At 50.3% G+C, this 26,557-nt stretch overlaps 1 protein-coding gene across 1 annotated transcript; it reads left to right on the top strand.

Annotated features, from left to right (window-relative positions):
* The first annotated feature begins 18,122 nt into the window (after positions 1 to 18,122).
* ATP6V1G1 (ATPase H+ transporting V1 subunit G1) lies at positions 18,123 to 26,133 on the top strand. Its single transcript, XM_055122128.1, has 3 exons — positions 18,123 to 18,314; positions 22,584 to 22,684; positions 25,340 to 26,133. Exons 1-3 carry the CDS (start codon positions 18,233 to 18,235, stop codon positions 25,511 to 25,513), a joined length of 357 nt encoding a protein of 118 aa, XP_054978103.1. The 5' UTR covers positions 18,123 to 18,232; the 3' UTR covers positions 25,514 to 26,133.
* The last annotated feature ends 424 nt before the right edge of the window (positions 26,134 to 26,557 follow it).

Raw genomic sequence — 26,557 nt, 5'->3', positions numbered from 1 at the left:
GTGGAAAATATCATGGTGTGGGGTAGACTTGGTTCCCGTCCAATTATTTCTCCTTACTCTGTTCTCTCATCAATAAAAAAGAGAGAGACAATAGTGGCTGTCTGACAAGACATAAAATGGAGCCTTGGCATACAAAATGCTCAAGGACTATTTCACCTTTCTGGCTGGCAAGTCGAACTTCCTTACCCGAACCAATCTTTCACATCATTCCCAGGACATTTTTCCAGGGGTGCCCAGGGTGTGATGAACCTTATTGACTAGATCCGTCATGATTACGGTGGTTCTAGAAGTGCTTCCATAGGCTTCCTAGAAATGCTTCCATAGGCTATTGTAGCGGTCCTAGTAATGCTTCCATAGGCTGGGGGTCAATAATCAAACTGACTCATCTTCTGCTCTTGTCCCTAGATGGTGTGGAGGGGGCCGGGGGAGATGCTCTCAGTGCTTAAGACTCAAATGCCACTGTGTTCTTAGAGGCAACGTGATCAATCAAAAAAATTCCCAGGAATTAATGAGGGTGGTACGTGACAATGTGCCTGTGTTACTGATGAGCTCCTTGGAATCAACATTCTAGAATAGGATAGTCAGTTACCAGAGTCAGCACATTCAGAAGATTAAAAAAAAACATATTAGGAAAAAATGAGCTCTGCAATATTATGTGAGTCTTAGAGGAAAGATCCCTCTCTCCCCATCCTCACTAAAAGCAAGAATTTGTGTTTCCTATTCACTAATATGGGCTGTAAAATGACTAGTGTCTGTTTTGCCAGACCTTACTGATATTCTTCTATATGTCCATTAGCCATTTGTGTTCATTCTTTTTCTGCTCCTGCTTTTAGCCTACTGTGCTCTGGAAGTTAGATTTTTTTCCTCTTTATTAGCACATACATAGGTATACCAGTATAAAGGGATAGACCTATACAATAAGATACAGCAATTGTTTGGTTTTTTTTTAACCCTCCTTTCACTGTATTATTTGAGTTATTAATTATAAAAAAAGCTAAAACAATTTATAACTGGAATCTACCACAAGTGTGTGTGGATTGAAAGGTAGATAAAGGACAGACCAGCATGACAATAATAGTTGTAAGTGTTATGCTGGAAAAGAACTAAGTGTTACAAGTAGGTAAAGGGATATATATGCAATGACCTTTTAGTATCTGTATTACAAACCGCAGTGAGAGAGAGAGAGAGAGAGAGAGAGAGAGAGAGAGAGAAAAGAAGAAGAAGAAGAAAGTGCCTTCCATAGAGGCAGGCTGGGTGGGGTGGGGTGATGGGAGGGAAATTGGGGACACTGGTGCTGGGAAATAGACACTAGAAAAGGGATGGGTGTTGGAACACCAGAACTGAAACCTAATCATGAACAGCTTTGTACGGGTCTATCTCACAGTGATTCAATAAAAAAATAAAATAAATAAAATTAAAACAGCAGAAAAGGAAAAAGAAAAAATTCTTACAAGCTACTCTATCGATTCAATAAACATTTGCTGAATGCTGACTGTGTGTGGGCATTGAGCCAGACATTGTCATTAGAAGAGAAAAAAAAGTCTAAATCTCTACTCTCTAGGAGACCAGGGTCCATTTAAAACAACATTTTAATTTAAATTTGGGCTCCAAGCAATGCTGAGGAATCCCCTGGGCTGACGGTTCAGAGTTTGACCCCGTGGGGTCAGACCCAGCAGTACTGAGGGCAGTGTTCGGGTGTGTGTTGGGGGGGCGCGGGGGCAATGTGGTGCTCAGGATTGAACTTGCAGCTAGTGCCTGCAAGCCTTGTACTAGAGTGATCATCATTCCTTTGAGTGATCTCCCTGGAGAGCAGTATTTTTGCTGTTGTGTGTTTAGCAGGATTAGAGCAATAGCACAGCGGGTAGGGCGTTTGCCTTGCAAGCGGCCGACCCAGGTTCGATTCCTCTGTCCCTCTCGGAGAGCCTGGCAAGCTACGGAGAGTATCCTGCCTGCTCGGCAGAGCCTGGCAAGCTACACGTGGCATATTCGATATGCCAAAATCAGTAACAACAAGCCTCACAATGGAGGCATTACTGGTGCCCACACGAGCAAATCGATGAGCAACGAGACGACAGTGCGGCAGTGCAGTGCTACAGTGTTTAGCAGTGCCAAGAGTTGAATCCAGGGTCTTGCACACATGAGGCATGTACTCTACCACTGAGCCACATCCGTGGCCCTGGAAACAGCACTTGTAAGAGGTGTTCATCGAGACAGTGTGATGAATGCTGTGGGAATCTGGGGGCACTGAGATCAGAGTACAGTTTCCTGACATGTACGGTAGAGGGGAGGAAGAGAATAAGGGAAAACTTTATGGAGGTGATGGTGGACTTGCTACTAGGCAAAGCCAGGAAAGCGTTCCAGGAGGAAGGGGCACAGGCAAAGGTCTAATGGTACCAAAGGAAGTGTCATCTTTTTAGAGATGCTAAATAACTCAGTGACTAAAGTATGTGATAGAACGCAATAAGGACAGACTCTTTAAAGGAGAGAGATTTGACCGCCATGCGTATAGACAAATAGGTGAAGGTCAGATGACAAAGGCCCCAGAATTTCAGGCTAAGAAGTTTGAATCCCGTCCTGGGGACCCTGGGGAGGGTTTTGAGATGGAAGGGACCCCATCTCTCGAGTAGGCCATTCCAATCCTCCTGCTGCTTTGAGGAGTGGTAGAGAGGAGAAGTGGGTTGCAAGGACCCTGAAGTCAAGGTGCCAAGGGATTCAGGGATGGGATTCGGGAGACTTTCCTTCCAAAGTCAGTTAAGGGGATCAGTGAGGAGTTCCTGGAATTTGAGGTCCATCGTTGAACCTTCAAACCCTAGGACTTTGGATCTGACAGAGTCCTTAGAGTTCACGGGTGTGGGTTGACATGACTGTGACTCCTTGGCATTCCTTTGGTTGAGAGAGAGGATGAGATGTCCACTGCTGGGAACCTGGGTGGCTCCCAAACTACTCCATCAAGAGCACCTGGTTTCCACATGCCCGTTTCTGGACTCAGGCCTTGAAACACAGACAACTTCCACTTCTACTTGCTGGAATGTTCCTTATGGTCACTCTTGAGATCCCAAGAGGCCCTTAACAATCTTCTAAGGAAACTGGAGGAAGCACAACCCAGGCACAGGCCAGCTGCTCTAGGAGAGCCCCCAAGTGATAGCCAGCACCAGGGGGCCATGGGCTTGAGCCATGGGTTGGAGTCAAATCCTCCAACCACAGCTGTGCTTTTCCAGTTGACATGGACAACCGCAGGCCTAAGTGGTGCTGACCCCTTTCAATTATTTTTCAATAATATATCAACGTCTTATTAATATTGGTTAAAATCACGTAGCAATCCGTCATCACAAATGAACTTTTATTGATTTCACTTGCATCACTCATATCACGTGTCATCCCGTTGCTCACTGATTGGCTCGAGCGGGCGCCAGCCACGTTTCCATTTGTCCCTCGTCCGTTCGTCGCGTGCTAGTGTAGCCCAATGGCGTCTGCTCGATCCAAGAATACGAAGACCCTCAAACCTTTTGTTCGGGGTCTGGATGAAGCAGTCTGACCATCTCATAGGTGGGCGGCCAGGCAATCTTTAGACGTCCCATGGAATCTTCAAAAATTCCATTTGCCATTCCTTTAAGTTATCTTGGAGCAGGTAATGTAAAATAAATTTGTTATATGCCTGCCAAGGCTGGGAAGTGGGAGGGAACCTGGGGACATTGGTGGAGAGTGGGGGACGCTGGTGGTGGTGGGACTGGTGTTGGAATATCGTATGCCTGAAATGACTCTATTATGAACAATTTTGTTAAAAAAAAAAAACAAACCTGTGCCTTCCAGGTCTGCCCAAATCACAGCATCATGGTCAAAGTCGATGACAGCTGTTACTTTAAGCTGTTAGATTTTGGAACAGCTGGTCACATAGCAATCTCTGGAAGGAGGCATCTATGGAGGGAGGGGGCTAAGGGAAGGCTTGCTGTGATCAGTGACATGATACTGGGACACTGCAGCATCTGTTTCTTTGTGTTCTGTCTCTGGCTGCTTTCACACTGTGACAATAGAATTCAGAGTCAAATTGCTGTGGCCTGCAGAGCCTCAAAGAGTTATGATTGATCTGGCCTTTTGCAGAAAGGTTTGCTGAGGGGTGGGGGGGCGGCAGGATGATAGCTCAAAGGGCTGGAGTGTATGATTCGCATGCAGGATACTTGGTTAAATGTCTGGCACCACCTGGTCTCCTGAGCACTACCACAAGAAAGTCTTTAGCACCAAGAAGGAGTAAGCTTGGGGCCAATAGCACAGCAGGTAGGATGTTTGCCTTGCACGTGGCTGACTCGGGTTCGATTCCCAGCATCTCGTATGGTCCCCTGAGCACTGCCAGGGGTAATTCCTGAATGTGGAGCCAGGAGTGACCCCTGTGCATCGCTGATGTGACCTAAAAAGAAAAAAAAAAGGGGAGTAAGCTCCTGAGCACTGCTGCTGGATATGGTACACGTGCACACATACACACACACTCACACACATACACATACACACACACTCACACTCACACATCACTGAATCTCATCAAATCCATGAGAAAAAGACCAGAGGAGGAGGCAATTTGAAGGTTCCACATAGGCAAGGAACAGACCCGGGATTTCCCATGCCAGGTGTTTTCTGCGTCATCCCAGCTGTATCAGAAGAATGACACGTCACTTACTCTACTACAGAGCAGGTTTGGGCTGCAAGGTCCAGCTGTCAGGGCTCAGGGCTAAAGGGATAGTATGGCGGGTAAGGCACTTGTCACGCATGCAGCCAACCCAGGTTCAGTCCTCAGGACTCCATATGGTCTCCAAAGCCGGACCAGCAGTGATTCCTGAGAGCAGAGCCAGGAGTAAGCCCCGAGCACCGCTGGGTGTGGCTCAAGATGTTTTGAAAGTTTGAAAAAGGAAACATGACTGGGTCATAGCGCAAACCCAAGGGGTAGACAGGCAGCTCAAGAAAGAATCATTTAAAGAAGAGAGAGAAAAATAAAACAAAAGAAAAAGAAAAAAAGAAAGAATCTTTTGCTTAATGGTTCCAGGGTGAGGTGCAATAATCTTCACACACTTTCCTCTAAGGAAACTTTTGGGGATCATTTTTAGCAGATTATTCATAATGAGAAATACAAAACAAATTATTTAGGACCTGCTTTGGGGGCAGGCTTGTGTGGTGGTGGGAAAATTTGAAATAATCGTGGCGGGAAGGAGTGACAGTGGTGGGATTGGTGTTGGAATATTGAATGTAATAAATTATTGTGGATAACTTAAGAAGAAAGAACCTTCCAGGGGTTGGAGATGTGGCACCAACAGCACCTGTGTAGTGAGAGACCCCGAGTTTGACTCCCAGAACTGCATGCACATCCCCCCACATTGACATGAGCTACAAAAATTAATTTGCAAGCCAGGACAATACATTATAAACAAATACAAGCCCAAGGGAAGAAATTAGAAACATGTGACAGGTGTGAGTCCACCCAGGAGAGAAGGCCGAGCAAACTCTCCACTCCTGATGTGGTGGCTAGAAAGAACTCCCAGGTGCCTTACGAGCATCTGGTTCCCCTTCTTCTCCATACTGTACCCCAACACTCCCCTCTGCCTACGGAAGTATGGCTCCAGGCCTGCCTCTCTGCACTGTTCAAGGATGTCCAGGTAACACCAGGCTGCCAATGAGCGTCTTCTGTGAAATTTTTTAGGATGAAGAATTCTTTTATTCTCTTTTGGAGTCACACTTGGCAGTGCTCAGGGCTTACTCCTAGCTCTGTGCTCAGAGAACACGCCTGGTGGGACTCAGGGGACCATATATGTGGTGCTGGGGATCGAACCTGGGTTGGCTGCAGGCAAAGCAGGTGCCTTATCCACTATACTCTTTTTCTGGCCTGAAGGAGAGTTCTTCCTGGAGGTGGCAAATCTGGTGGCCCGTTAGCCTGAAGTGGCAGCTATGTGATCTCGCCAGACTGATATCCACTCTCTCCAACCCCAGTATCCCAGGAAAACAGAACCAGGAATTGAAGGAAGTTTCCTTATGCCATTGAGTCAGGATTCTGTCCTCTTTGTCACACTAAGGAATTCCCCTTTTTTCTTAGACCACATTGTAACGCAACAATTCCAGTCCGTACTGTTTTATCTCTAGGCAACTTCGGTCCATCCTCCTTCCCCACCCCGTCTCAGCTGCCTGCCAGCTGCATCCTCAGGAAGGCATCCTCTAGGAAGGCACATCTTGGAAACCAGTAGTGCCTGCGGCACGTCTGAGAGGAGCGAGCCAAGGCTGATCACGAATCTGCACGTGCTGCAAAATCCATTCCGTAGTTACCCAAAATCCTGTTCCACCTTTTCCTCCAGTGATAGGAAGGACCTGCGGCTCCCGGTGTGTGGTGTCTGCCACCAGCTAAAAGCGCTAAAATGGTTCTGCTCAGCATGTCCATAGACTCCCAGCTCAGGAAATGATGCTTCTTTGAGGAGACTGACCTTGCAGGGCAAAGGGTGGGTGTGAGTCGAATATGGCATATGTAGGAGCTGAAAGTGGGAAATGATTTTCCTTGGAGAGTCTGAAGCGCTCTGCCCCTTCTCATCACCCCCTGGTTTCAGATCTTTTCTTCTCCCTTGCAAGTGGAGACTGTCTTCGGGGTTGGCATTCTTCAGTGGGGGCTTCGGGGAAGCTGAGAAAAGGCACTGTTGGCAGCCCACGGGGCGAGCTTGCATCTTGCATCTCTCACACCCGCTGCTTCTGAATTTCCTGATCTGTAAGTCGGATTCCAGTGTCGAAAATGGAGGACTGGAACTCTCCCAAATTGGTTTTAATGCAAATAGCATCCTCCCCGCCCCAGCCCATTTCCCAGCATTGAGTTAACAAACCCTGCATTTACAGACCTGTGTGAACAGACCCATTTCCTGAGTGATTCTCATCCCTTATTGCCTGCAGAACCAACACTGAGACTCTGATGGCCACGTCAGAGCCTGTTCCATAGCAGGACCCCTGGCCCCTGGGAGGTGGCTCAGTGGCAGAGCGAGGTCTTGCATGCTGGAAGCCAGGATTGATCCCCCTATATAGCAAACCAAACAGAGGGGACCCACAACAGGGAGGATGGGTTCATTGACCTTCCCTAGACTAATTCAAAAACCTATGAATCAACTTCCTCCAAATGAGCCCTTTGTCCACATGACTTTATCCCCTAGGAACCTCCCAATCAGTTTAAACTGCTTCTCCCCTTTTGATTGTATTGCCTTAGCCCTGAATTCTTTGTGGCTTGGGGGCTACACTGGACAGTGCTCGGTGGCCATTCCCTAGGCCACACCAAAACCTCACTCTGCACTGGGCAGGGGGTAGTTCCTGCTGCTAACGGAGTGGGGGAACTGTGTGGTGCCTGGAATTGAACCTGGGCCTCCCTCATGCAAAGCATGTCCTCAGCCCTTCGCACTGTCTCCCCAGCACAGCCCTCCGACTTTAAAAGCATCCTCCCCAGGGTTGGCATTAAGCACATGAGAAACCAACAATAATTGCAATGTAAACCACAGAGTTTCCATTGCAATTTTTTTTAAAAAAAGCAAAGAAAGTAAATGTGCTTCCATAAATAAACAAAAACATCTTCTCTAGCCCTGTGCAGTGATGTAGCTCAACAGAACAGGGTTTGCCTTGCATCCCACAGGCCCTGGCATCACTCCCAGCCACTGTCACTGTCACTATCATCCTGTGGCTCATCGATTTGCTCGAGCGGGCACAAGTTTTTTTGAAGACTTGTTGTTACTGTTTTTGGCATATCGAATATGCCACGAGTAGCTTGCCAGGCTCTGCCGTGTGGGCTCGATACTCTCGGTAGCTTGCCGGGCTCTCCTAGAGGGGTGGAGGAATCAAACCCAGGTCAGCCGCGTGCAAGGTAAACACTCTACCGCTGTGCTATCGCTCCAGCCCCTGTGCTATCCCTCCAGCCCTGAAAAAAAATCTTTTAGTTTGAAGATCGGGGGTCAGATTTGAGGCTTTACTTCCTTTCTCCCTGGACACCTTAATAAGGCTTCTTGCTTTCTCAAAAGCCTGTGTGAAAGGACTCTTGGCATCTATGCGCATCAGGTCACAGCCTTTGCTCCATAGACAGCAGCCCCCGTCCCTGTAAGATCCTGAGTCCGGGCCCCTGGGGTGAGTGAGCCTGGTACTTACACAGCCGCTGTCTCGGGGAATTAGAATGACGGGGCTGAGACTTCCAGAGGCCAGGCTCTGTGCCCGGCCCCTTCTTGCAGGGCCTCCTCCACAATGCCTCTCTCCTCAGCCTCTGAAACTCCTCCATAAAACGTTCCTCTTGGCACTGCCCAGAGCTATCTTGGTGTTTCAGGCTCAGTTGGGAGCCAGGGAGAAAATTGGGGCAATCCTGTAAATTTCCGCCTAAGGCCAACCAGAGTTTCCCCAAGATCATATCACACTCTCAGGGTGCAAATTAGAGAGGGGGGCAGTGACAAGGCTCCTGGGTCTCACCCCCTGTGAATTTGGGGGTGTTGTCCTCCTTCCCCCAGCCTGCCCAGTCCCCCTCTGCAGCAGCCTGCTCCCCATCTCATTCCATGTGAAGGGTGGACAGGGGCTTCTCTCCATTCCTCACCCCCTCTCTGAGCATTCAGAGAGGCAGGGGCAGCTTGGAATTTAGCATCAAGGCCTGCTCAGTCGACTCCAGCATCTGGAGGAAACTTCCTTTCCTCTGCCAGGGTGGGGTGACTCTGGCTGATGGGTGCCAGCCCCACCTGCACCCCAGCTTCCTTCCTCTGTGTCTGCCTCCAGTATTCCATGAACCCACACCACTGCTCACTCAGTGAATGAGTGATTGATTTGGAGTCATTGCTTTCCCCAGGCTAGGGCATCCGTACACATGGGGAATGCAGGCCAGAGGCTGCTATCAGTGGGAGCCTGGCTGTGAGTCACTGTGATGGCCTTTCTCCAGGCTGTGCTGAGTGACAGAGGAACCACACCCTCTGGACAGGCCTCTTAAAAAAATGACAGACTAGCTGCAACCTGCAACTGGGCAGAAGCCCTGGCCATAGGGTTCCTGGGTGCTCAGCCCACTTAGGGAACAGTCCCCAATAAAACCATGCTTTGGGCTTGCCCACGGGAGCTTAGAGACCTGTTGCAGGCCATTGGAATAGGGTGTGGCCAGGGGCCTTCCACATCTCTGAGGATTGTAGAGCCTCTCAGGCTGCAATATATACCAAAGATGTTCCTTTGTAGGATAACATGGGGTTTGTCCTTTTAGCCTCGCCGCAGGGAACTTAGTTTACCTTAAAGCAATGGCCTTTCTGTATGGACACAGGAAGACAGTTAATGTTATGCTTTGTAACTTGGGAGCCGATTGACTCCAATAATATTTACTCCCGGACATCTGCTTTCTCAACTCAGTTGCCCTTAGTTCCTAGTACCCCAAAAGTAGGGTCCTGATGAGGGACTGAATGGACCCAGGGCAAGCTGTGAGCTACCCTGGCATCGAAATGGGCCAGACCAAAGCACCACAATACTCAACTATAAGTTAAGAGCATGGTCACAGACAAATACTGTCATGATCCAAAAGTAAAGACGAGACTAGGACCCTGCTGGGGTTAGGAAGACTAACCTGACCTGAGGACTGTGGTCTAGAAAATATAGTGAGATGTCCTCAGAAAAAACCAAACTTTAAGTTTGATAGATGTCTTACTGTGCTCATACAGAATGACATTGCTAGAAATATTAGAAGTAAATTTACTATAACTATTTAAGCAGATTACTAGCTCACACCCTGACACACCCTTGTTTGGGCCCCACCCTTGAGCGGATCTCCTAGTAATCTCCTTAGATGAGATTTTGTTAATCTCGAGAAATGGTCTTACCCTTCTTTTTTGACTTGTTAATGTTCAACGCACCTTTGTGTCACCACCCTATGTAATTTGCTATATAAACTAAGATTGTGGGGAAAGACGGGGGAGACAGAAGAAGAAGAAGACAGAAGAGACAGAAGAAGACACAGCAAGGGGAGACACACGAGAGGACATGGGAGAAGAACAGAGAAGACACAGAAGCAGAGACAGAGAGAGGTTGGAAGAGACCAGAGGAGAGACTACAGAGACAGAGACAGAGAGACAGACAGAAGAGAGCACAGCAGCACACACAGAAGCAGAGCACAAGGAGGAGCCGTCCCGATCCGGTCTTACACAGCGGCTCGAGAATATCGAATGCGTTCGAAAGAGAACGAGAGAGAACTTCCCCGAGTGCCCGAGAACAACAGAACAAGGACACATATTGTCTCCCCCTCCTGCACGCCTCCTTTGTAATTTTTCACACTCCTTCCCTCAATTTTAGTTTTACATTTGTGCAAAAGGTCCCATAAGGCTTTAGGGGATCATGGAACCCTCAGAGAATCCTGGACAAAGACTCCTAATCTGTGCCTTGACATGTTCCATGTTTTGGAAACACATTACCTTTCATTCTCCTCCCTTATCTCCTGCCCCAGGCCCTCAAGAGAACTAAACTTGGTCCTTCATTTGACTTATCATTTTTTGGGCATTTTTTTTGGGTCACACCCCAGTGGTGCTCAGGGGTTACTCCGGGCTCTGCACTCAGGAATACTCTTGGAGGTGCTTGGGGGACCCTATGGGATGCCGGGGGTTGAACCTGGGTCAGCTGTGTGCAAGGCAAACGCCCTACCTGCTGTGTTATTGCTCCAGCCCATCACTTATTTACATGACATTTACAGACAGCTGGTGAGTTCTGAGGGACAGTGAGGAGTTCCTGTGGGCAGGGAGAGAGGGGCCGTCACCTGGCGTGTTTGTGAGAAGAGATGTGGACTTTGGATATACCAGTGCTCTGAGGAGCTGGCCAGGGTGAGGCTGGCTGACTTCATAACCGCTCCCCACCTTCTCCTCCTGCCCCAGGGTGCTGGAAGAGCAGAGATCGCACCACCAGCCCCAGGGACGAGTTGACCAGTACCCAAGCCAGCCCTGGACACCCCATCTCTCTTCGTGAGTGTCCCTGGCTCTAGTTCTGGGGTTCCTACAAGTAAGGCATGTGCTCTAGCCCTTTTAAGATGCCTCCCAAAGTGGTGGGAGACACTTTACTTTCACCTTGGCCTTGGGACAAAACTATCCACAGCATGCTGGATTACAGGGGTGAAGGGACCAACGGACCCTAAGGAGTCCTTGAAGAGACCTGGAGGTGGTGGGGGTTATGGCAGGGGCAGGCAGAGGTTCTGGCCAGGTGCTTCTGACTATGAACACCTTCCATTTGTTCCTAAGGGAGTGTTGTAATAAACACCTTTTCCTAATGACCTCTTTAGGTTATTCATAGAGTCTCATTTTGGCTTTTAAGATCCACCCCTGTTCATTCAATTAGCTCACTCCAGTTCCAATTAAAACTGTGAGTGCAAGCTGGCAGAGCAAACTCTAGATCTCAGTTCCTGCCTCCACAGAAGACCCCCATACTGGACATAGGCCCTTCCCGGCCTGATGAATCAAACTTCATGGAAGACGCACCATGTGGCAAGTAACACAATTAGCATTCCCTGAATGGAGCAGAGCCATGGCTGTGGGCCTTTAAGAAGATTTATGCCGAGACTCAATATTTAAACCTAACTGCTGTTTGAGCCTCTCCCTAAAGTGGAACTTTAAGCTAATCAACCTTGAATGTCCTGGGCAGTTCCAGTGCCTTAATCTTCAGGAGAACCTTTCCCTTTCCCTCAGGTAAGGTGGCTTTGCCTGGAACAATCTTTCCTTCGGCTAATGGCCTTTCCCCAGCCTCATTCTGACTCTTTAAGAATCTTCCAGTTGATACACCTCCTCTAAGCCCCCTTTGACTTTCCAAAGGAGGTAGATTTATTGATGACATTGGATAAAGCCAATGATAGTTTTAAAGTTATCTAGGCAAACACTGCTTTTTTTTTTTAACATCCTCTTGCCAGTTCTGTTAGAATAGGGCACATTCCTAAAAATTACTGTGCTATGTAGAATTATGCTGTTACAAACTCCAGGGATTAGAAGAAAATGGAGTCTGTAAAAGAGCACAACATTCAAAAATTTGGTCAGCAATACATTACAGACACAAAAGATAACAATCCAGGGCCAGGGAGATAGTACCAGGAGTAAAGTGCTTGCCTTATATAGATTCAGGTACTGTTTATAGTTCCCCAAGCACCACTAAGAGTGACCTCTGAGCACTTTTCCTTTGAGGCAGAGGTGGGTGGAGCAGGGCTGGGTTTTGGTACAATCTTTGTTCCTTGGGCTACTCCCAGTGTTGCCTCCCCAAGGGTACCCTGGGGACTGTGTGATGCCAGAGGCTGAATTAAGGGCTCCTGGATGCAAAGCACATGCTGTAGTGCTTTGAGATCTCTCCAGCCTTTAACTCCTCTTTAAACATATGTGGAGGGGCTGGAGCGATAGCACAGTGGGTAGGGCGTTTGCCTTGCGTGCGCCTGACCCGGTTTCGATTCCCGGCATCCCATATGGTCCCTTAAGCACAGCCAGGACTAATTTCTGAGTGTAGAGCCAGAAGTAACCCCTGAGCATTGCTGGATGTGACTCAAAAAGCAAATAAATAAATAAATAAATAAATAGTAAACATATGAGGAGCCTATGGGTCACAGAGGTTAATTTGCCTAAGGTCAACCCTCACACAAATGTGAGGGCTGGGATTTGAAACCAGTCTGCTGAGTTTCCTTATTCAGGCCAAGAGTCTTCCCTGGGGCCTATATAGGTCAATTTAGCTTCTCCCGTTGGTTTCTGCCTCATGTGTGGATGGCTCCGTCTCATAAAGGGCGCATTTTCTTCCTGCTGTACAACTGCATTCCCTCATTAAAGGAATAAGGCCAAGATCCACTCTGCACCCCAGATGATCTTGGAAATCCTTCCCCTGGCCTGCTGGCTCAAGACATCTGGACTTCCCCTGCAGGGCAACTGCTTCCCTCTTTTCTCTGGGAGATTCCCTGGACATCTTCCCTGGGGAACCAAGTTCTGACCACAAACACCCACTCATTATCAGAAAATCCAAGTCACTCTGACATTTTCAGAGAATGAATCTTTTAGTGTTTCTCTTCTTACACAAAACTTTGGAAATGCTGAGAGCAAAAACCAAAAACAAATGGGAATTTCTAGATATACAGATACCTCTTACAAAATGGTAGTTGGACGAATGCTGGCGTGAAGATTTTTATCAAGTGATGGACCATATCTGTCCATTAAGCGATTACTCCCAGTTGGAATAAAAATAACTCCTTCCATTTCCTGGCACTTCTTGCCTATCTGAACTGGACCAGGGTTTCCCATTAATTTTCTTTCCTTCTGACACTTTATGTGACCCTCATCTCTTTCAACCCCCCTCCCTCTCTTGGGATAGCATATTGCCTTCCAGACTTATTTCCCCAGAATGCCCACAAAAGCCAATCTCTTCAAGAAACGTTTGAGTGGACTGAAAGCCCTGGAAAGTTCCAGACTGGTCTTTACAGAGATTAATTGCACTCACTTGTCAGATGTAAAAAACCATAACATAGATCAATATCCAAGGCCCAGGAGGGTTGGTTCGTAGTTGGAAGCCTGCCTCAATGATTAGGGTAGAAGGCAGTTGGGGTAGAGAAGGAACCGCTAGGACAATGATGGTCAGAAACGATCACTCTGGGTAAGAACTGCATCCTGAAAGTTAAGCACTATAACTTCTCAGTACCTGTATTGCAAACCATAATGCCCCAAAGTATAGAGAGAAATAAGGAAAGTGCCTGCCAAAGAGACAGGCTGGGTCGGGGAGTGGTGGAAGGGAAACTGGGGATATTGGTGATAGGAAATGTACACTGGTGGAGGAATGGATGTTGGAACATTGTATGACTGAAACCCAATCATGAACAGTTTTGAAGCTGCATAACTCAGAGCAATTCAATTTTTAAACAAGATTGGTTTTTATATCAGAAAAGGTGGAAGTTATGGATATTAGCCTTCTTTCAATTCCTGCCCTACACAATCTCCTATGAAAGTGTCCCGGGCTCTGAATCCAGAAGTGTACAGGTAATTCTGTTAAGGAAGGTACCAGCATGAAAAATAATGTTCTTCGTGCTTGGTTTACTTCAAGGAATCGTCTAGCCCTTCACATTGTCCACAAAATCTGGCTGCATTTGAACACCTCTAAGGCACTTCACAGAGTTTGCTTCATTTCATTGAGCTTCAGTTTGGTCATGACTGACTGGGGCTAATAACTACTTGAAATGTCTATGAAGAGTAAGCCAGGTGTTTAGGAAAGCACATGTCAAATCATGTCTTGAAATTTGTGTACCTAGCTATTTGTGAAGGCAATCATCTCTGTGTCCAAATACTTCCTGAGTGCACATACCTCACACTCTGGTCTGGGGTCCTTTACTCCTACATCTCCCCACCTCACCCCACCCACCTCCATTTCACCATCAACATCCCTTTGTTAGCTCACATTCATTCTTCTGATCTCATTTTATTTTATTTATTTTTTTATTTTATAAGTTAGTTCACAATGCTTGATTACATTTAATAACGAAACACCAATCCAACCACCATTATTACACTTTCCCACCACCAAATTCAGGATGTTTCCATCCCAATCCCCAATCCCTGTCCCAAAACACAACCAAAATAATATATTTTGGGGGCTGGAGCAATAGCACAGTGGGTAGGGTGTTTGCCTTGCACATGGCCAATCTGAGTTTCACTCCCAGTATCCATATGGTTCCCTGAGCACTGCCAGGGGTAATTCCTGACTGCAGAGTCAGGAGTAACTCCTGTGCATCGCCAGGTTTGACCCAAAAAAGCAAAATAATAATAATAATAATAATAATATATTTTGTATTGTCTGTTATGAAGAACTGCTGAACATGCTTACTAAAAAGTGTTCATATAGGAAACAGTGTGAAGATTGTTCTATTTTGGTAGGAGCCATAAGACATTCTATAGGATATCACTAACATGTTAAAGTTTGGGTGATGTGAGCTTTGGTATATATATCTGAAAATATGTATATATGCATATATATATTTCCTCTATGATTTGTTGCCTACTATCTGAACCCCATCAAATGTGATGTGGCAATTATGGAGAATGGGTAGGGAATGTCTTATGATGTGTCCAGAAATATGTTCACTCATATGTGAGGCTCGGCCCAAGCAGTTGGGTTGTGGAGGTTTTTGGCTGCCAGAGCTGGGTCCCTTGGGATGGGGAAGGCTCTCACCCGCTCCCCTTTGGGGTGCCCCGAGTGAAAACAGCCTGGCGCAGAGTCTGGTGGCATGGTTATGGGGGCCTCATAACCGTCTGGGAGAAGTAGCCATGTGATGTGGATGGTGGCCGGAGGCGAGATTATCTGGAGCCGGCAGGAGGTGATTTATAGGCGTGACCCCTGGGTTGCCGGAGACTGGGGAAAACAGGCAGAGGATCTCCGCTCCCAGGTCCCATTGAGCGAGCACAGAGTCCAAGTTCACAAAGTTCCGCATTACCTGGGTTCCGTGGGACTTCACTCATGCGTGAGGCTAGGCTCGAGTGTGTGGGGGCGGCTTGGCTCGTGTGAGCAGTTGGGTTGTGGAGGTTTTTGGCTGCCTGAGCTGGTTCCCTTGGGGCGAGAAGGGCTCTCACCTGCCCCTCTCTGGGGCGTCCGGAGTGAAACAACCTGGCTCTGAGACTAGTGGCATGGCTATGGGGGCCTCATGTTATGTTCCCTTCCGGGAGAAGTAGCCGCCTGATCTGGATGTCTGATCTCATTTTAAATGTCCCTTCTTGGGGCTGGAGCAATAGCACAATGGGTAGGGTGTTTGCCTTGCATGTGGCCGACCTGGGTTCGATTCCCAGCATCCTATATGGTCCCCTGAGCACGGCCAGGGTTAATTCCTGACTGCAGAGCCAGGAGTAACCCCTGTGCATCGCCAGATGTAACCCGAAAAGCAAAATAATAATAATAATAGTAAATGTCCCTTCTTTTCTCAAACATGTATAGAGTTCCCTCTCCTATTTTCTTCTTAAATCACCCTGCACTGTTTCTACGTCAGTTTGTAGGAACAAACTATAGTTTGTAGTTTGTTCTATTTATTGAAGTCTGTTCTGTGCAAAATCTATGAGCACCCCCAGGGGCCTTCCTTGTCTTACTCTCCTTTGAGGGAGCCTCAGTACTGTCCTCGGTGGTATTTGACCCCTGAGAGAACAGGGTCAGGGAGTACAGGAGATCATGTAAAGTCTGCACAAACATATGCCTGGCATGGACATTACAGTCTGTTCTTCAGGACGGCTGCCAAGCTACCCTTGAGACTCATTTGGTCTTCCTGGTGTGGGAGCTGGACCCTGTTGCCTGAATTTTGGGGGAACTGTGATTCTCAGGCTGCGATGAGATGCTCTGTTTAGAGAGAAAGAAGTCGATTCCAATCTTCACCAGGTGCTGAAAAGAATTTGAGAAGATAAGTGGGAAAATAAAACGGTTTTCTCCAGAGAGGAGGCAGCCCCATAAGTGAAGGAAATTGCCCGGTGGAATGCCTCACTAAGTAGAAGAAATAAACTGCACGTCCCAAGTTTGGATGTAGGCATCCCTAAAATGGAAGGTGTGAAGTAAAGACAAAATTACACATCCATGGGCGGGAGCAATAGTACAGCGGGTAGAATGTTTGCCTTACATGGGACTGACCTGGGTTTGATCCCCAGCATCCCATATGGTCTCCTGAGCATGCCAGGAGTGATTTCTGAGCACAGAGCCAGGGATAACCCCTGGGCACCGCCTGGTATGACCAAAACCAAAACCAAACGGAAAACAAAGAAACAAACAATACTCAAAATAAGGAAGTGCAGTCAACTCTGGACTGAAGTTTCCAAGCATTGCTTTGACCAAGCTGATCACGCGGTATTTCTCACTCACACCCCAGAGTTGCTTGGGACTTGTCAGGGAGAGGAATTTTTGACCTAGGAAGCTTCTTCTTCTTTTTTTTTTTTTAATTAGGAAGTTGATAAACTCAAGAATGCCTGACCTGGGGGTCTCAAGGCCCCTTTATTTTTCGGTAATGGAACAAGATAGTCCTTTATTTTGTTTACAGCCGTTTCCACACTGCCTGCTTCTGTCAGTACTAACAATGGCCGAGGTCTAGGATCACAGCCGACACTCATCAAATATTGATGGAAAGCAGCCCAATCTGTCCCGGAACTCCGGATGCATTGGGAAAGCGTCATCTGTCTAATCACACAGAAAACTGGCAAGTCTGCCTTCGGTACATCTCCCTCCTAACCCAAGCACCATCCTAAGAGCCTGGCCAAGAATCCCCTAATCTGCCTTCTCAGGTACTCAGAGTGCCAAGGAAATTTCCAGAAAAGGAGCATATAAGGACCCACATAGACAATAAAACATGGGTTAAGGTGCTGTAAGCCTTGCCCAGCACCACACAGGGTTTCCCCAGCCTCACCAGGAGCAGCTCCTGAGCACAGAGCCAGGAGTAGCCCCCAAGCATCGTTGGGTGCAGCTCAAACCTCACAAGACTGAAAAGAAAATAATAGTAATAATAAAAAAGGAAGAAATGGAGGAGGCTGGGGGAGGTGTGGGTGGTGGGAAGGAAACTGGGGACATTGGCGGTGGGAAATGGTCACTGGTGGAGGGATGGACGTTGGCACATTGACTGAAACCCCATCACGAACCGCTTTCTAAGTGTGTATTTCGCTGTGATTCAGTAAATATAATTTTTTTTTTTTAAAGAGAAGCAGGGGCTGGAGTGATAGCACAGCGGGGAGGGCGTTTGCCTTGCACGAGGCCGACCCGGGTTCGAATCCCAGCATCCCATGAGCACCGCCAGGAGTCATTCCTGAGTGCATGAGCCAGGAGTGACCCCTGTGCATTGCCGGGTGTGACCTCAAAAAGCAAAAAAAAAAAAAAAAAAAGAGAGCGAGAGAAGCAAGTAAGGCAGTGTGCAAAACATAAGAAACAGTGTCTCCCGTCCCTTCTCTGGATTCAACGGTAGCTATCAGATCGAGAGAGAAAGCCCCGCACGAAGAAAGGGGGAGCGACCGCCACGACGGAACCCACGCAGCAAGCGGCCTTTGCACCCCGGCCCGGGCAGAGTCCCCGGGAGGGAGCGGACAAAGAGCAGCCGCGGCGCAGGCGCAGTCGCCGCCCGCGCCGCGTCCAATCAGCGGCGCTGAGAGCCGTCAGCTGGCGCGCGCGGCGGTCACGTGGCGGGCGCGCGGGCGCGGGCGCCGGCCGGCGGCGGTTGGGTCAGCTGACCCGCGGCGGCGCTCGGCCTGTTGCAGCGGCCGGCCTCGGGCTCGCGGTCGCCGGCGCCATGGCCAGCCAGTCGCAGGGCATCCAGCAGCTGCTGCAGGCCGAGAAGCGGGCCGCCGAGAAGGTGTCGGAGGCCCGCAAGCGTGAGTCGAACCGGGCCGGCGGGGCGCGACGGGGGAGGAGGTGGGGGGTGCGTTGGCTGGACACCGCGGGGCCCCGGGGGGCGGGGGTGGGGGCAGTGACCGCCGCCGCGGCTCGTGGGTGGCGGAGCGCGGGGCCAGCGGCCCGGGAGGCTGCGGGGGGGGCGGGGTTGGGGGGAGCGTGTGACTCCGGGGTGAGTGGGTGGGCAGCCTTCGTGGTGGCCGGCGGGCGTGCGAGGCTCCGGGGGCGTCCTTAGAGCCGGATTAGCCCCCCCGCCCCCCACCCCAGCACCCCCAGTGGGCTCCCGGGCCCACCCCGGGGTCAGGACAGGCGCCCGCGCCTGCACCGATCAGGCCTTCGAGGCTCCCTCTGGGTGCCTCCCCAGCCCGTGCCCCGCCCTTTGTCTTCTCCCTGCTCATTCTTCTCTGTTCACTCTCGCACACTGCGGCCTCCCGGGCGCCCCCGAGCTCCCCGAGGGCCCCCCGCCCCGGGCGGTCAGACGGATCGCTCAAGGGTGCTTACTATTTCAAACTGCAACAGTAACAAACATTGCCTCGGGGTCCCAGCCTCGCGCAGAAATGCCGAGCGCTTCGGTGGGCTCCCCCGCACCCCCCCCCCGGGAATCGGGGGGGGGGAATATGTAGCAAAGGAGGCAGATTTTGTAGAGGTTTCCTTGCAGGGGCGACCAGGGCAGCTCTGGAGAAAAGGTCGAGGTCGCTGAAGAAGCTAACCGGTGGATCCGGATGGGCCGGTGGCAGCAGGTCGCCGCCTCCCCTGCGGGCCCACTCACCCGCTGTCAGTCATCCTTGAGAAATGCAAATCCACCTCCCCACCTCCTTGGCTGCCCGCAGAGGCACGGTGGGCCCTGCAGGACCAAGCCCACACTGGACCCGACCCATGGTTTCTTCCCTCGTCTCAGGCTTCAGGGCCAAACCGAGATTCCTGGAAGTTACTGTCTTGGGTTTCACCGGCTTGCACTTTTTGTGCCCTCTGGGCTGTCGTTTCCCCAGTTTTCTCTCTTTGTTCTCTACCCCATCAAGGTCCAGGGCAGCAGGCCACCAGATCGCGGGTGTAGAATGGTTGGACATCACTGTGACGCAGGACAGGTGCTCGTTGCAGAATGCTGGTTTAGGGGACGGTGCTTCCAAGAAGTCCTCCCTGACTTCTTGTTCTCCTCTCCATCCAGGCTAGGACTACTTAGTCCCAATTTGTCAGTTTTTATCCAAGCGCTGCAGTAAGCCATACGACTCGGAGACAGGGACCAAGCTTTTTGGACTTGGTGTTTTCATTTTCTCCCTGGGTGGGATGTTTCTATCCCCGTTTCCATGAAGAAAAAGTGAGGCTCGTGGGGAAGCAATCTGACCCAGTGTGGGAAGCAGCATAGCAGAGGCATCAAGGCCTTTCTTTCCCCGAGGGCACAGTATCAAAATCACAATCACCGTATGACACTTATACTCTCCCCCCCCACCCAAGAAATCTTGGCTCCTTTGCATTCTTGAGGAGGGGCTTTAGAATTCTGTTTCCTAGGAAAGTTTGCTCGGAGGGAGCACAGGAGGGAACAGGCTTGTCTTCTTAGTTCGATGACTGGAAAGTTCTGAGCTGTCTCTCCAGAATGTTTGTGGCCATGCCCCTGATAGGTTATTTCCAGAGTGACTTCTCAGTTTGTCTTTTGATGGCTCATCAGGAGGTTGTTTCTGGCAGGAAGCCTGTGAGCCTGTGTGGGGTGATGTAGGCAGCCACCTCTGGAGTGGGGTGGGAATCATCCTGACGGCCTGGGAAGTCTGAGATACGGCTTATATCTCTTCTGGTGGGAAGATGTGTCTGTCTTGGGTTACATACTTCTTAATATATTTGGGGGGGGGGTGTTGGGCTGCACCTAGTGGTGACCAGCGATAGTGTCTAGCAGGACTTGGGGGGCCCATCCCTGCAAGCACCTTGCCCACGGTACTACCTCACTGTTCCTGAGTTTCTTTTAAATAAGCTTATGGGCTTATATACATATCAGAATTTGCAGTGAGTAGGATCAGAAGGAGGGAGGAAATTTGATAAAAGAATGCTTTCTTTTGGTCTCTATGACTTGTTAGAGATGGGAAAGCCTGGGGCAAGAGAGATAGTACAGTGGGTGGGGAGCTTGCCTTACACGAGACTGATCTGGGACTGATCTGGACTCAACCCCTGGCTTGGCTTATGGTCCCCTGAGAACCACCAGGAATACACCCCTCCCTCCTCCCCCGACCCAATCTTGGGTGTGGCCCAGAAACCAAACAACATTTTGGAAAGCGAAGGTGTGTGGTGTGATCACTTCAGGGTCTGAGAGATATTAAGGGTTAAGGCACATGCCTTGCATGTGAGACCCGTGTTGGATCCCTGAGCACTGCAGGTGTGGCCCCTGGGGGCCTAGAGTGCTACTGGGGTGGCGCAAGGAATCTCCTGCACCACAGGACAGAGCAACACGGGTCTGGTCCTTGGGTCTGGTTCACTGGCCGGCCCAGATGGCTGAGAATGAGCCTCATGGGGCTGGGCTGCGGGGAGTCTGGTCTGACTGAATCTTGTAGGAATCATCGCTTTGGATCATAAGATAATAAAAGTGTGTTATGGGTGTCATTGGAGCGAAACAAATGGTCGGCTTCTACATGTAAGACTCAAGAAAAATCTTTTTTCTTTTTGTTTTTATTTTTGTTAACCCCTTTGCGATGCTCAGGGGTTACTCCTGGCTCTGCACTCAGAAATTACTCCTGGTGGTACTTGGAGGGCCATATGGGATGCTGGGGATTGAACTCAGGTTGGCCACATGCAAGGCAAATGCCCTACCTGCTGTACTATTGCTCTGTCCCGAAAAATCAGATTTATTTATTTATTTATTTGCTTGTTTGTTTGTTTTTTGCTTTTGGGTCACACCCGGTGATGCACAGGGATTACTCCTGGCTCATGCACTCAGGAATTACTCCTGGTGGTGCTCAGGGGACCATATGGGATGCTGGGAATCAAACCCAGGTTGGCCGTGTGCAAGGCAAACGCCCTATCCGCTGTGCTATTGCTCCAGCCCCAAAAAATCAGTTTTAGAAGAAATATGATTTCCTGTTTAAATACTTCCTTTTGGTTTTTAGAGAAGCCAGTCAGAACTAAACTCTGAAGATAATTTGCTGAAATCAGGAAGCCAGAGGAGTTGGGAGTGACCAGGAAGCTGGTGTTTGGAAGTCGTGTGGAGCTCCCACGTAATTCCATGAAGGTTATTAGCAAGCTGGTTTAGAAAAGATCTCTGGCTTTTAAACACTCCCCTGAATGTGGTGAAGGAGGATAGTTTGGTGGAGGACTGGAGCGGGGCTGGCCGTGCAGAAAGAGCCCTTGGGCCCTCACCGCTTGTCGATGGTTCCTACTTGCCCCCTGGAGTGTGGACCTGGGTGGCTGTGCCCTCAGAATCCGGTTCCTGACCAGAGGTGGAAGGTTAAAGGTGATGTGGGGGCCTGCCGCTGCTATGCGATCGTACAGATCAAGTGTGATTTTCCTTACAGGGTGTGTTTGCTCTGAATTGTATATTACCCTCCGCATTGGTAAACTGGGATCAGACACCCTGCCCCCCCCCCGCATTTTTTAATTTCCCATTTGAGTAGCTGAGCAGTTTAATTAGTAGAGAGTCAAACCAAAGGGTATGATTGATTAGTTTTGTGGTCAGTTTGCCTGCAGAAGCTCGTGGAACCTAGATAATCGTCCCAGCTGTGTGATGGGTCACTCTTCTGCCACAGAAACTGGAGCCCCCTGTCCCTCACTCCGGATGGATGCTCCAGCCTCCTTCCCCTCCAGTGCCCTGTGCTCAGAATACCTCCCCAGCCCCCGGCAGGACTCCCTCGGGTCCGTTTGCTAACATGACATCATCTGTTCCATTGGTTCCATGGTAGGCTGGCATCCCCTGAGAGCACATTAGCTTCCTGGCGGAGCTGCTGAGCTGAGCTCCAGTTGCAGTCAGCACGGCGTAGGTGTTGACTTCTTAGGAAGAGAAGCTCCCAGATGGCTCTGGCATCCACTCCGCTCTGGTTTTAGTAGATGGGACTGAGGGAGTATTCTGACACATTGACCTTATTTTCTTCTCTCCAGAGGCAGTCCTTTCTTCCTCTTTCACTCACTGACCCCGTTCCTCTTTCCCTGGCATGATCTTTCACTGTGTCTTTAAATGACTTTCTCAGTGTTTGCTGTTAAGACTCGCGGGGTCCTCTCTCCTTCTGCCTCTGGCAGTTCGAACCACTTCCTGATGAAGCTCTTTCCTTTGAAAACAGGAAAGAATCGGAGACTGAAGCAGGCCAAAGAAGAAGCTCAGGCAGAAATCGAGCAGTACCGCCTGCAGAGGGAGAAGGAGTTCAAGGCCAAGGAAGCTGCGGTGGGCATCCTTTACTGTTTATTCCCGGGAATCCGCCCGCTCTCCCCCCTCCCCTACCCCCTCCCCAACACCAGCATAGCTCAGTGCAGTTGCTGATTGTGGCGGCATTCTGAAATTTGGGTTATTCTCCCCTCCACCCCCCGTCACCACACCTCCAAGCTCCAGGTGCATGTACCCTTGGATCACGAGGGCCACACCTGCGGGGGGGAGGGGGGCTGGGACACACAGTGTACGCACAGACACCAGAGATGGAGCACACACTCCGCCACGTCTCCCACACGAGCTCCAGCTGCTAGAGTGTGGGCTCTCATCTCACGGTCACGCCTGCTCGTCAGTTGCACACTTGACGCACTGCACGCGCGTGCCTCCCTGCCCTCTTGGGGCTTAGCGGCCAGTCTCCCAGGCTGCTGGCCAGGGAGACTCCGTGACCAATGAGAGTCTCGCCAACCTGCCACTGTGAGGAGGGCCGCGACTTCCATAAAGGCCGGCTTCAGGGAGTGCCACGTCAGCGTAGTATCACGGGAGATATGGGCCAGACTGGGGCCTGGAGGGCACGGTGGCATGAGGAACAGGAATCCAGCGGTCCTGCCGCTTCTCTGGGAGTGGCTGGCGGGGGCTCCCCAGAGAAAGGGACCGGTCAGGACTCTGACTGGAGGCTCCAAGGGCACGTGCCTTGGTGTCACGAGGTGCTAGAAAACAGTTCCAACGCGTCTCAACAGGACGGAGTTTATTGACCGCTGTAATTAAAATTCCAGGTGAAAGGCAGACCGCATTTTTTTTAAAATTTGTTTTGATTCTGGGGGTTTGGGGATGGTTCTAATCGTGCTCTGGGGACCAGGAAGGGCAGGTATCTGCCCCCGGCCTCTGGCATGTGCTCCAGCCGGTTGAGCCATCTCGCCGGCTTTTTCTCTTTATCACGTCTCTTCTGCACCTGCCTGTGGGGCCTGTCTCAGCGCCACACTGGGCACGAGCACACAGTAGCTGTGCCGCTGGAGACTGCTTGTTGGGGCCCGGCACGTAGCTTCTGTTCTTAGAACAAAGTTGGGGGGGTGGGGGCGCGCTACAGGCTGTTACAGTGATGAGCTGGCACCTGCGCTGCTGAGGACATGCCCATGGAATTTCTGTCACTGAGCAGTTCTCAAGTGACGTGACAGATTCTGCATTTGTCTGCTTCTGTGTGTTGCACCCGTGGCCTGAGACATCGGAAGCCCGCCCTTTACCAGAGAGCCACGGTCCAGCAAGAGTCCCGAGTTGGAGCTCGGAACCCCTGTATTTGGGTGTTGGCAGGTGCTCTCCCCTCTCTGTGAGCATCTCGGTTTTCCCTGTGGGCAAGGGGTGTGGCAGCCTCCTCAGGCTGGGAGGGACGGGTCAGTGAGAGAACGGGGCGTTCTCAGCTGGAAAGGGGGCTGGGAGCAGCCCGGGCGTGCTGAGGCAGAGCAGTGATGGCCCTGCCGGGGTTCCTTCCCCATGAACTTCATAGACCCCAGAAGGTGCAGCTGTAGGACTAGGTGTGGCAGGTAGCCAGAGCAGCGCTGTGCTCGGAAGACTGTCGGAGTGAAGCAAGTCTCGCCTTCCCTGGAGCCCGGGGTCGGGGGGTGAAGGGCTCCGTGCAGACGGTGCAAAGGAGCAAAGGAGCGAGCACGTGGCGAGGCTCATGTCCCTTCCCCGCACGTGCAGTCGCCTCTGTTCGTCAGTGCTCCGCTTCCTGCGTGAGCTGGTAGAACGCTGAGCTGGGGACTGCTGCTGAGCGCACAGCCACAGCGGTAGCCCTCAGTGGGAAACGCTGCTCCTCCTAAGTTGCTCTCCCGTGTGTATGAGTGTATAAGAGCTTTCCGAGAAACACCACATATAACTCCCTTTAAAAATGACACTAGAGGGGCTGGAGCGATAGCACAGCGGGGAGGGCGTTTGCCTTGCACTAAAATAACACTAGGAAAATATCTGCCCGCGCTGATCCCGTTCTGCCTTGCTTGTCCTCTCCAAAGTGTTTTACACTTCTGTCTCTCTTGTGCCTGTATCTCCGTGCCTTGCCCTCCCAGTGGGACAGTGTTCTCTGGTATCTCTGTACTAATTTAGTTGGGGGAGGTTGTGTTTGTGCCACACCTGGCGATGCTCAGGGGTTACTCCTGGCTCTGCACTCAGGAATTACTCCTGGCGGTGCTTGAGGGACCATATGGGTTGCGGGGGTCGAACCTCTGTCTTCCATGTGCAAGGGAAGCTTCGCCCTCATGTTGGACTACCGCTCTGGTCCCATACCGTACTCCTAAAGAATCAACCCTGTCACTGGTCTTGAGATTCTTTCCAGTCTTTGGGTAAGGCCAGGTGTCCGACTCTGGGCAGATGTGACTAGATCACTGGGACAATGTCCTGGCTGGGTAGTTCTGCAGCTGACTGTTTTGTACCTGGGATAGAATCTAGTTGCTGATGTTTTTGAGGCCTCTGCTCTACCACGGAGCTTGGGCCTTCGTCTCTGGCTTTAGCTTTCGACAGCGGTGGTCTTTGCTCCCGGTAACCGTGGGAATGCCAGCTCCCCGCTTCTCTGCAGTCCTGAGTTGCCGGACACCTGCTGATTCTCACTGTTCCCCTCGGAGACCGGGTCTTGTCCACAGTAGCGAGCTGCCTACTGAGTGTCTGTGTTCCTCTCCCTGGCTGCAGGCGCTGGGGTCCCACGGCAGTTGCAGCACGGAAGTGGAGAAGGAGACCCAGGAGAAGATGACCGTCCTCCAAACCTACTTCCAGCAGAACAGGGACGAGGTTCTGGATAACCTCCTGGCCTTCATCTGCGACATCCAGCCGCAAATCCACGAAAACTATCGCATCAATGGCTAGGCGGAGAAGAAAGCCACACCTGTTCCCGTGGATTGACACCTGCCCGGGCACGGTGCTTTAGTGGAGCTTGAGTTGTAATTGTGCAAAGGCATTCAGTTATTTATATGGTGGTAGGTTCCTTCCCTTTTCTGAAGAATAGCAAATCTAGTTTCTTTGTACGAACTCTAGCTTATCCAAAGATTTCATCTTTTTACCTCATTTTTCTTAGAAATTTAATATACTTTGCTTTTCTATGCCTTTTAGCTCAAGCGATGTATAAATATGTCTCAATACTGAGTGTCTTTCTTAGATGTTCTGAAAAAAAAAGGTGTATTTTTGTTTTGTTTTTTGTTTTAAGAAAGAAAGGGATCAAAAAAAAATTTTTTTTTTCCCTAAAACTTTCTTAAAGGTCAGGGGCTTCATCTATGAAAAAGTAGTAAATAGTTGTTTTTCCCCACGTCAAGCAGCCGCCGGCCTTAACCAGCCCTGCCCAGGGCCGGCACGTGACTCGCAGCGGCACCGCGGGGGCTGCTTTTCGTTTCCCCTCCCTGAAATCACTAGGTGGTAGAATTGGAGGACTTGTCCCATCTTGTTCCTTGTGTTCCGACACGCGTTTAAAAGTAAAGACTGTGAAGTCAGGACTGTGTGTGGCGCGTGTTTCTCCTCCCGCTCACCCTTCTCGAGAACGCATTCACTGGCACTCAGAGATGGAGCGCGTGCATCACATACCGGGGCACCCACGCTTAGAGGTAGGCATGGCCGTGTGTCCGTGGAAGGGAGTCCCTGACGGTTGCGCTTAGGGGCTGTTTGGGCAGCCGGCAGCCTGTGCTGGAGCCCCCACGGGCAATTGTGCAGCTCTTCTCTGTCCTGGTAGGCTCAATGGCAGTGTAATAGCGCCTTGGTGGCCTCACGGCAGGCCTCCACTGCTGAAGCCCCAGGGCCCCTGGTTGCACAAAGCCTTGGGCTGCAAAGTCATTCCCAGCAAGTAGAAACCACTGAAAGGACACACGGGCTCTTTTGTGGAACTGTGAGGAAATCAGACGACTTTAAAGTCTTGTGTCTGTG

Source organism: Sorex araneus, chromosome 1 (genome assembly GCF_027595985.1).
Source record: "Sorex araneus isolate mSorAra2 chromosome 1, mSorAra2.pri, whole genome shotgun sequence".
In the NCBI taxonomy this organism is placed as follows: Eukaryota; Metazoa; Chordata; class Mammalia; order Eulipotyphla; family Soricidae; genus Sorex; species Sorex araneus.
This window is presented reverse-complemented; position numbering and strand designations above follow the sequence as displayed.

Bases quoted from the DNA above. Each gene is read 5' to 3' on its own strand.
- ATP6V1G1 (XM_055122128.1), top strand. From the start codon at position 18,233: ATGGCCAGCCAGTCGCAGGGCATCCAGCAGCTGCTGCAGGCCGAGAAG. The intron at 18,315-22,583 runs GTGAGTCGAACC...CTTTGAAAACAG, and splicing joins GGTGTCGGAGGCCCGCAAGC to GAAAGAATCGGAGACTGAAG. The intron at 22,685-25,339 runs GTGGGCATCCTT...CCCTGGCTGCAG, and splicing joins TCAAGGCCAAGGAAGCTGCG to GCGCTGGGGTCCCACGGCAG.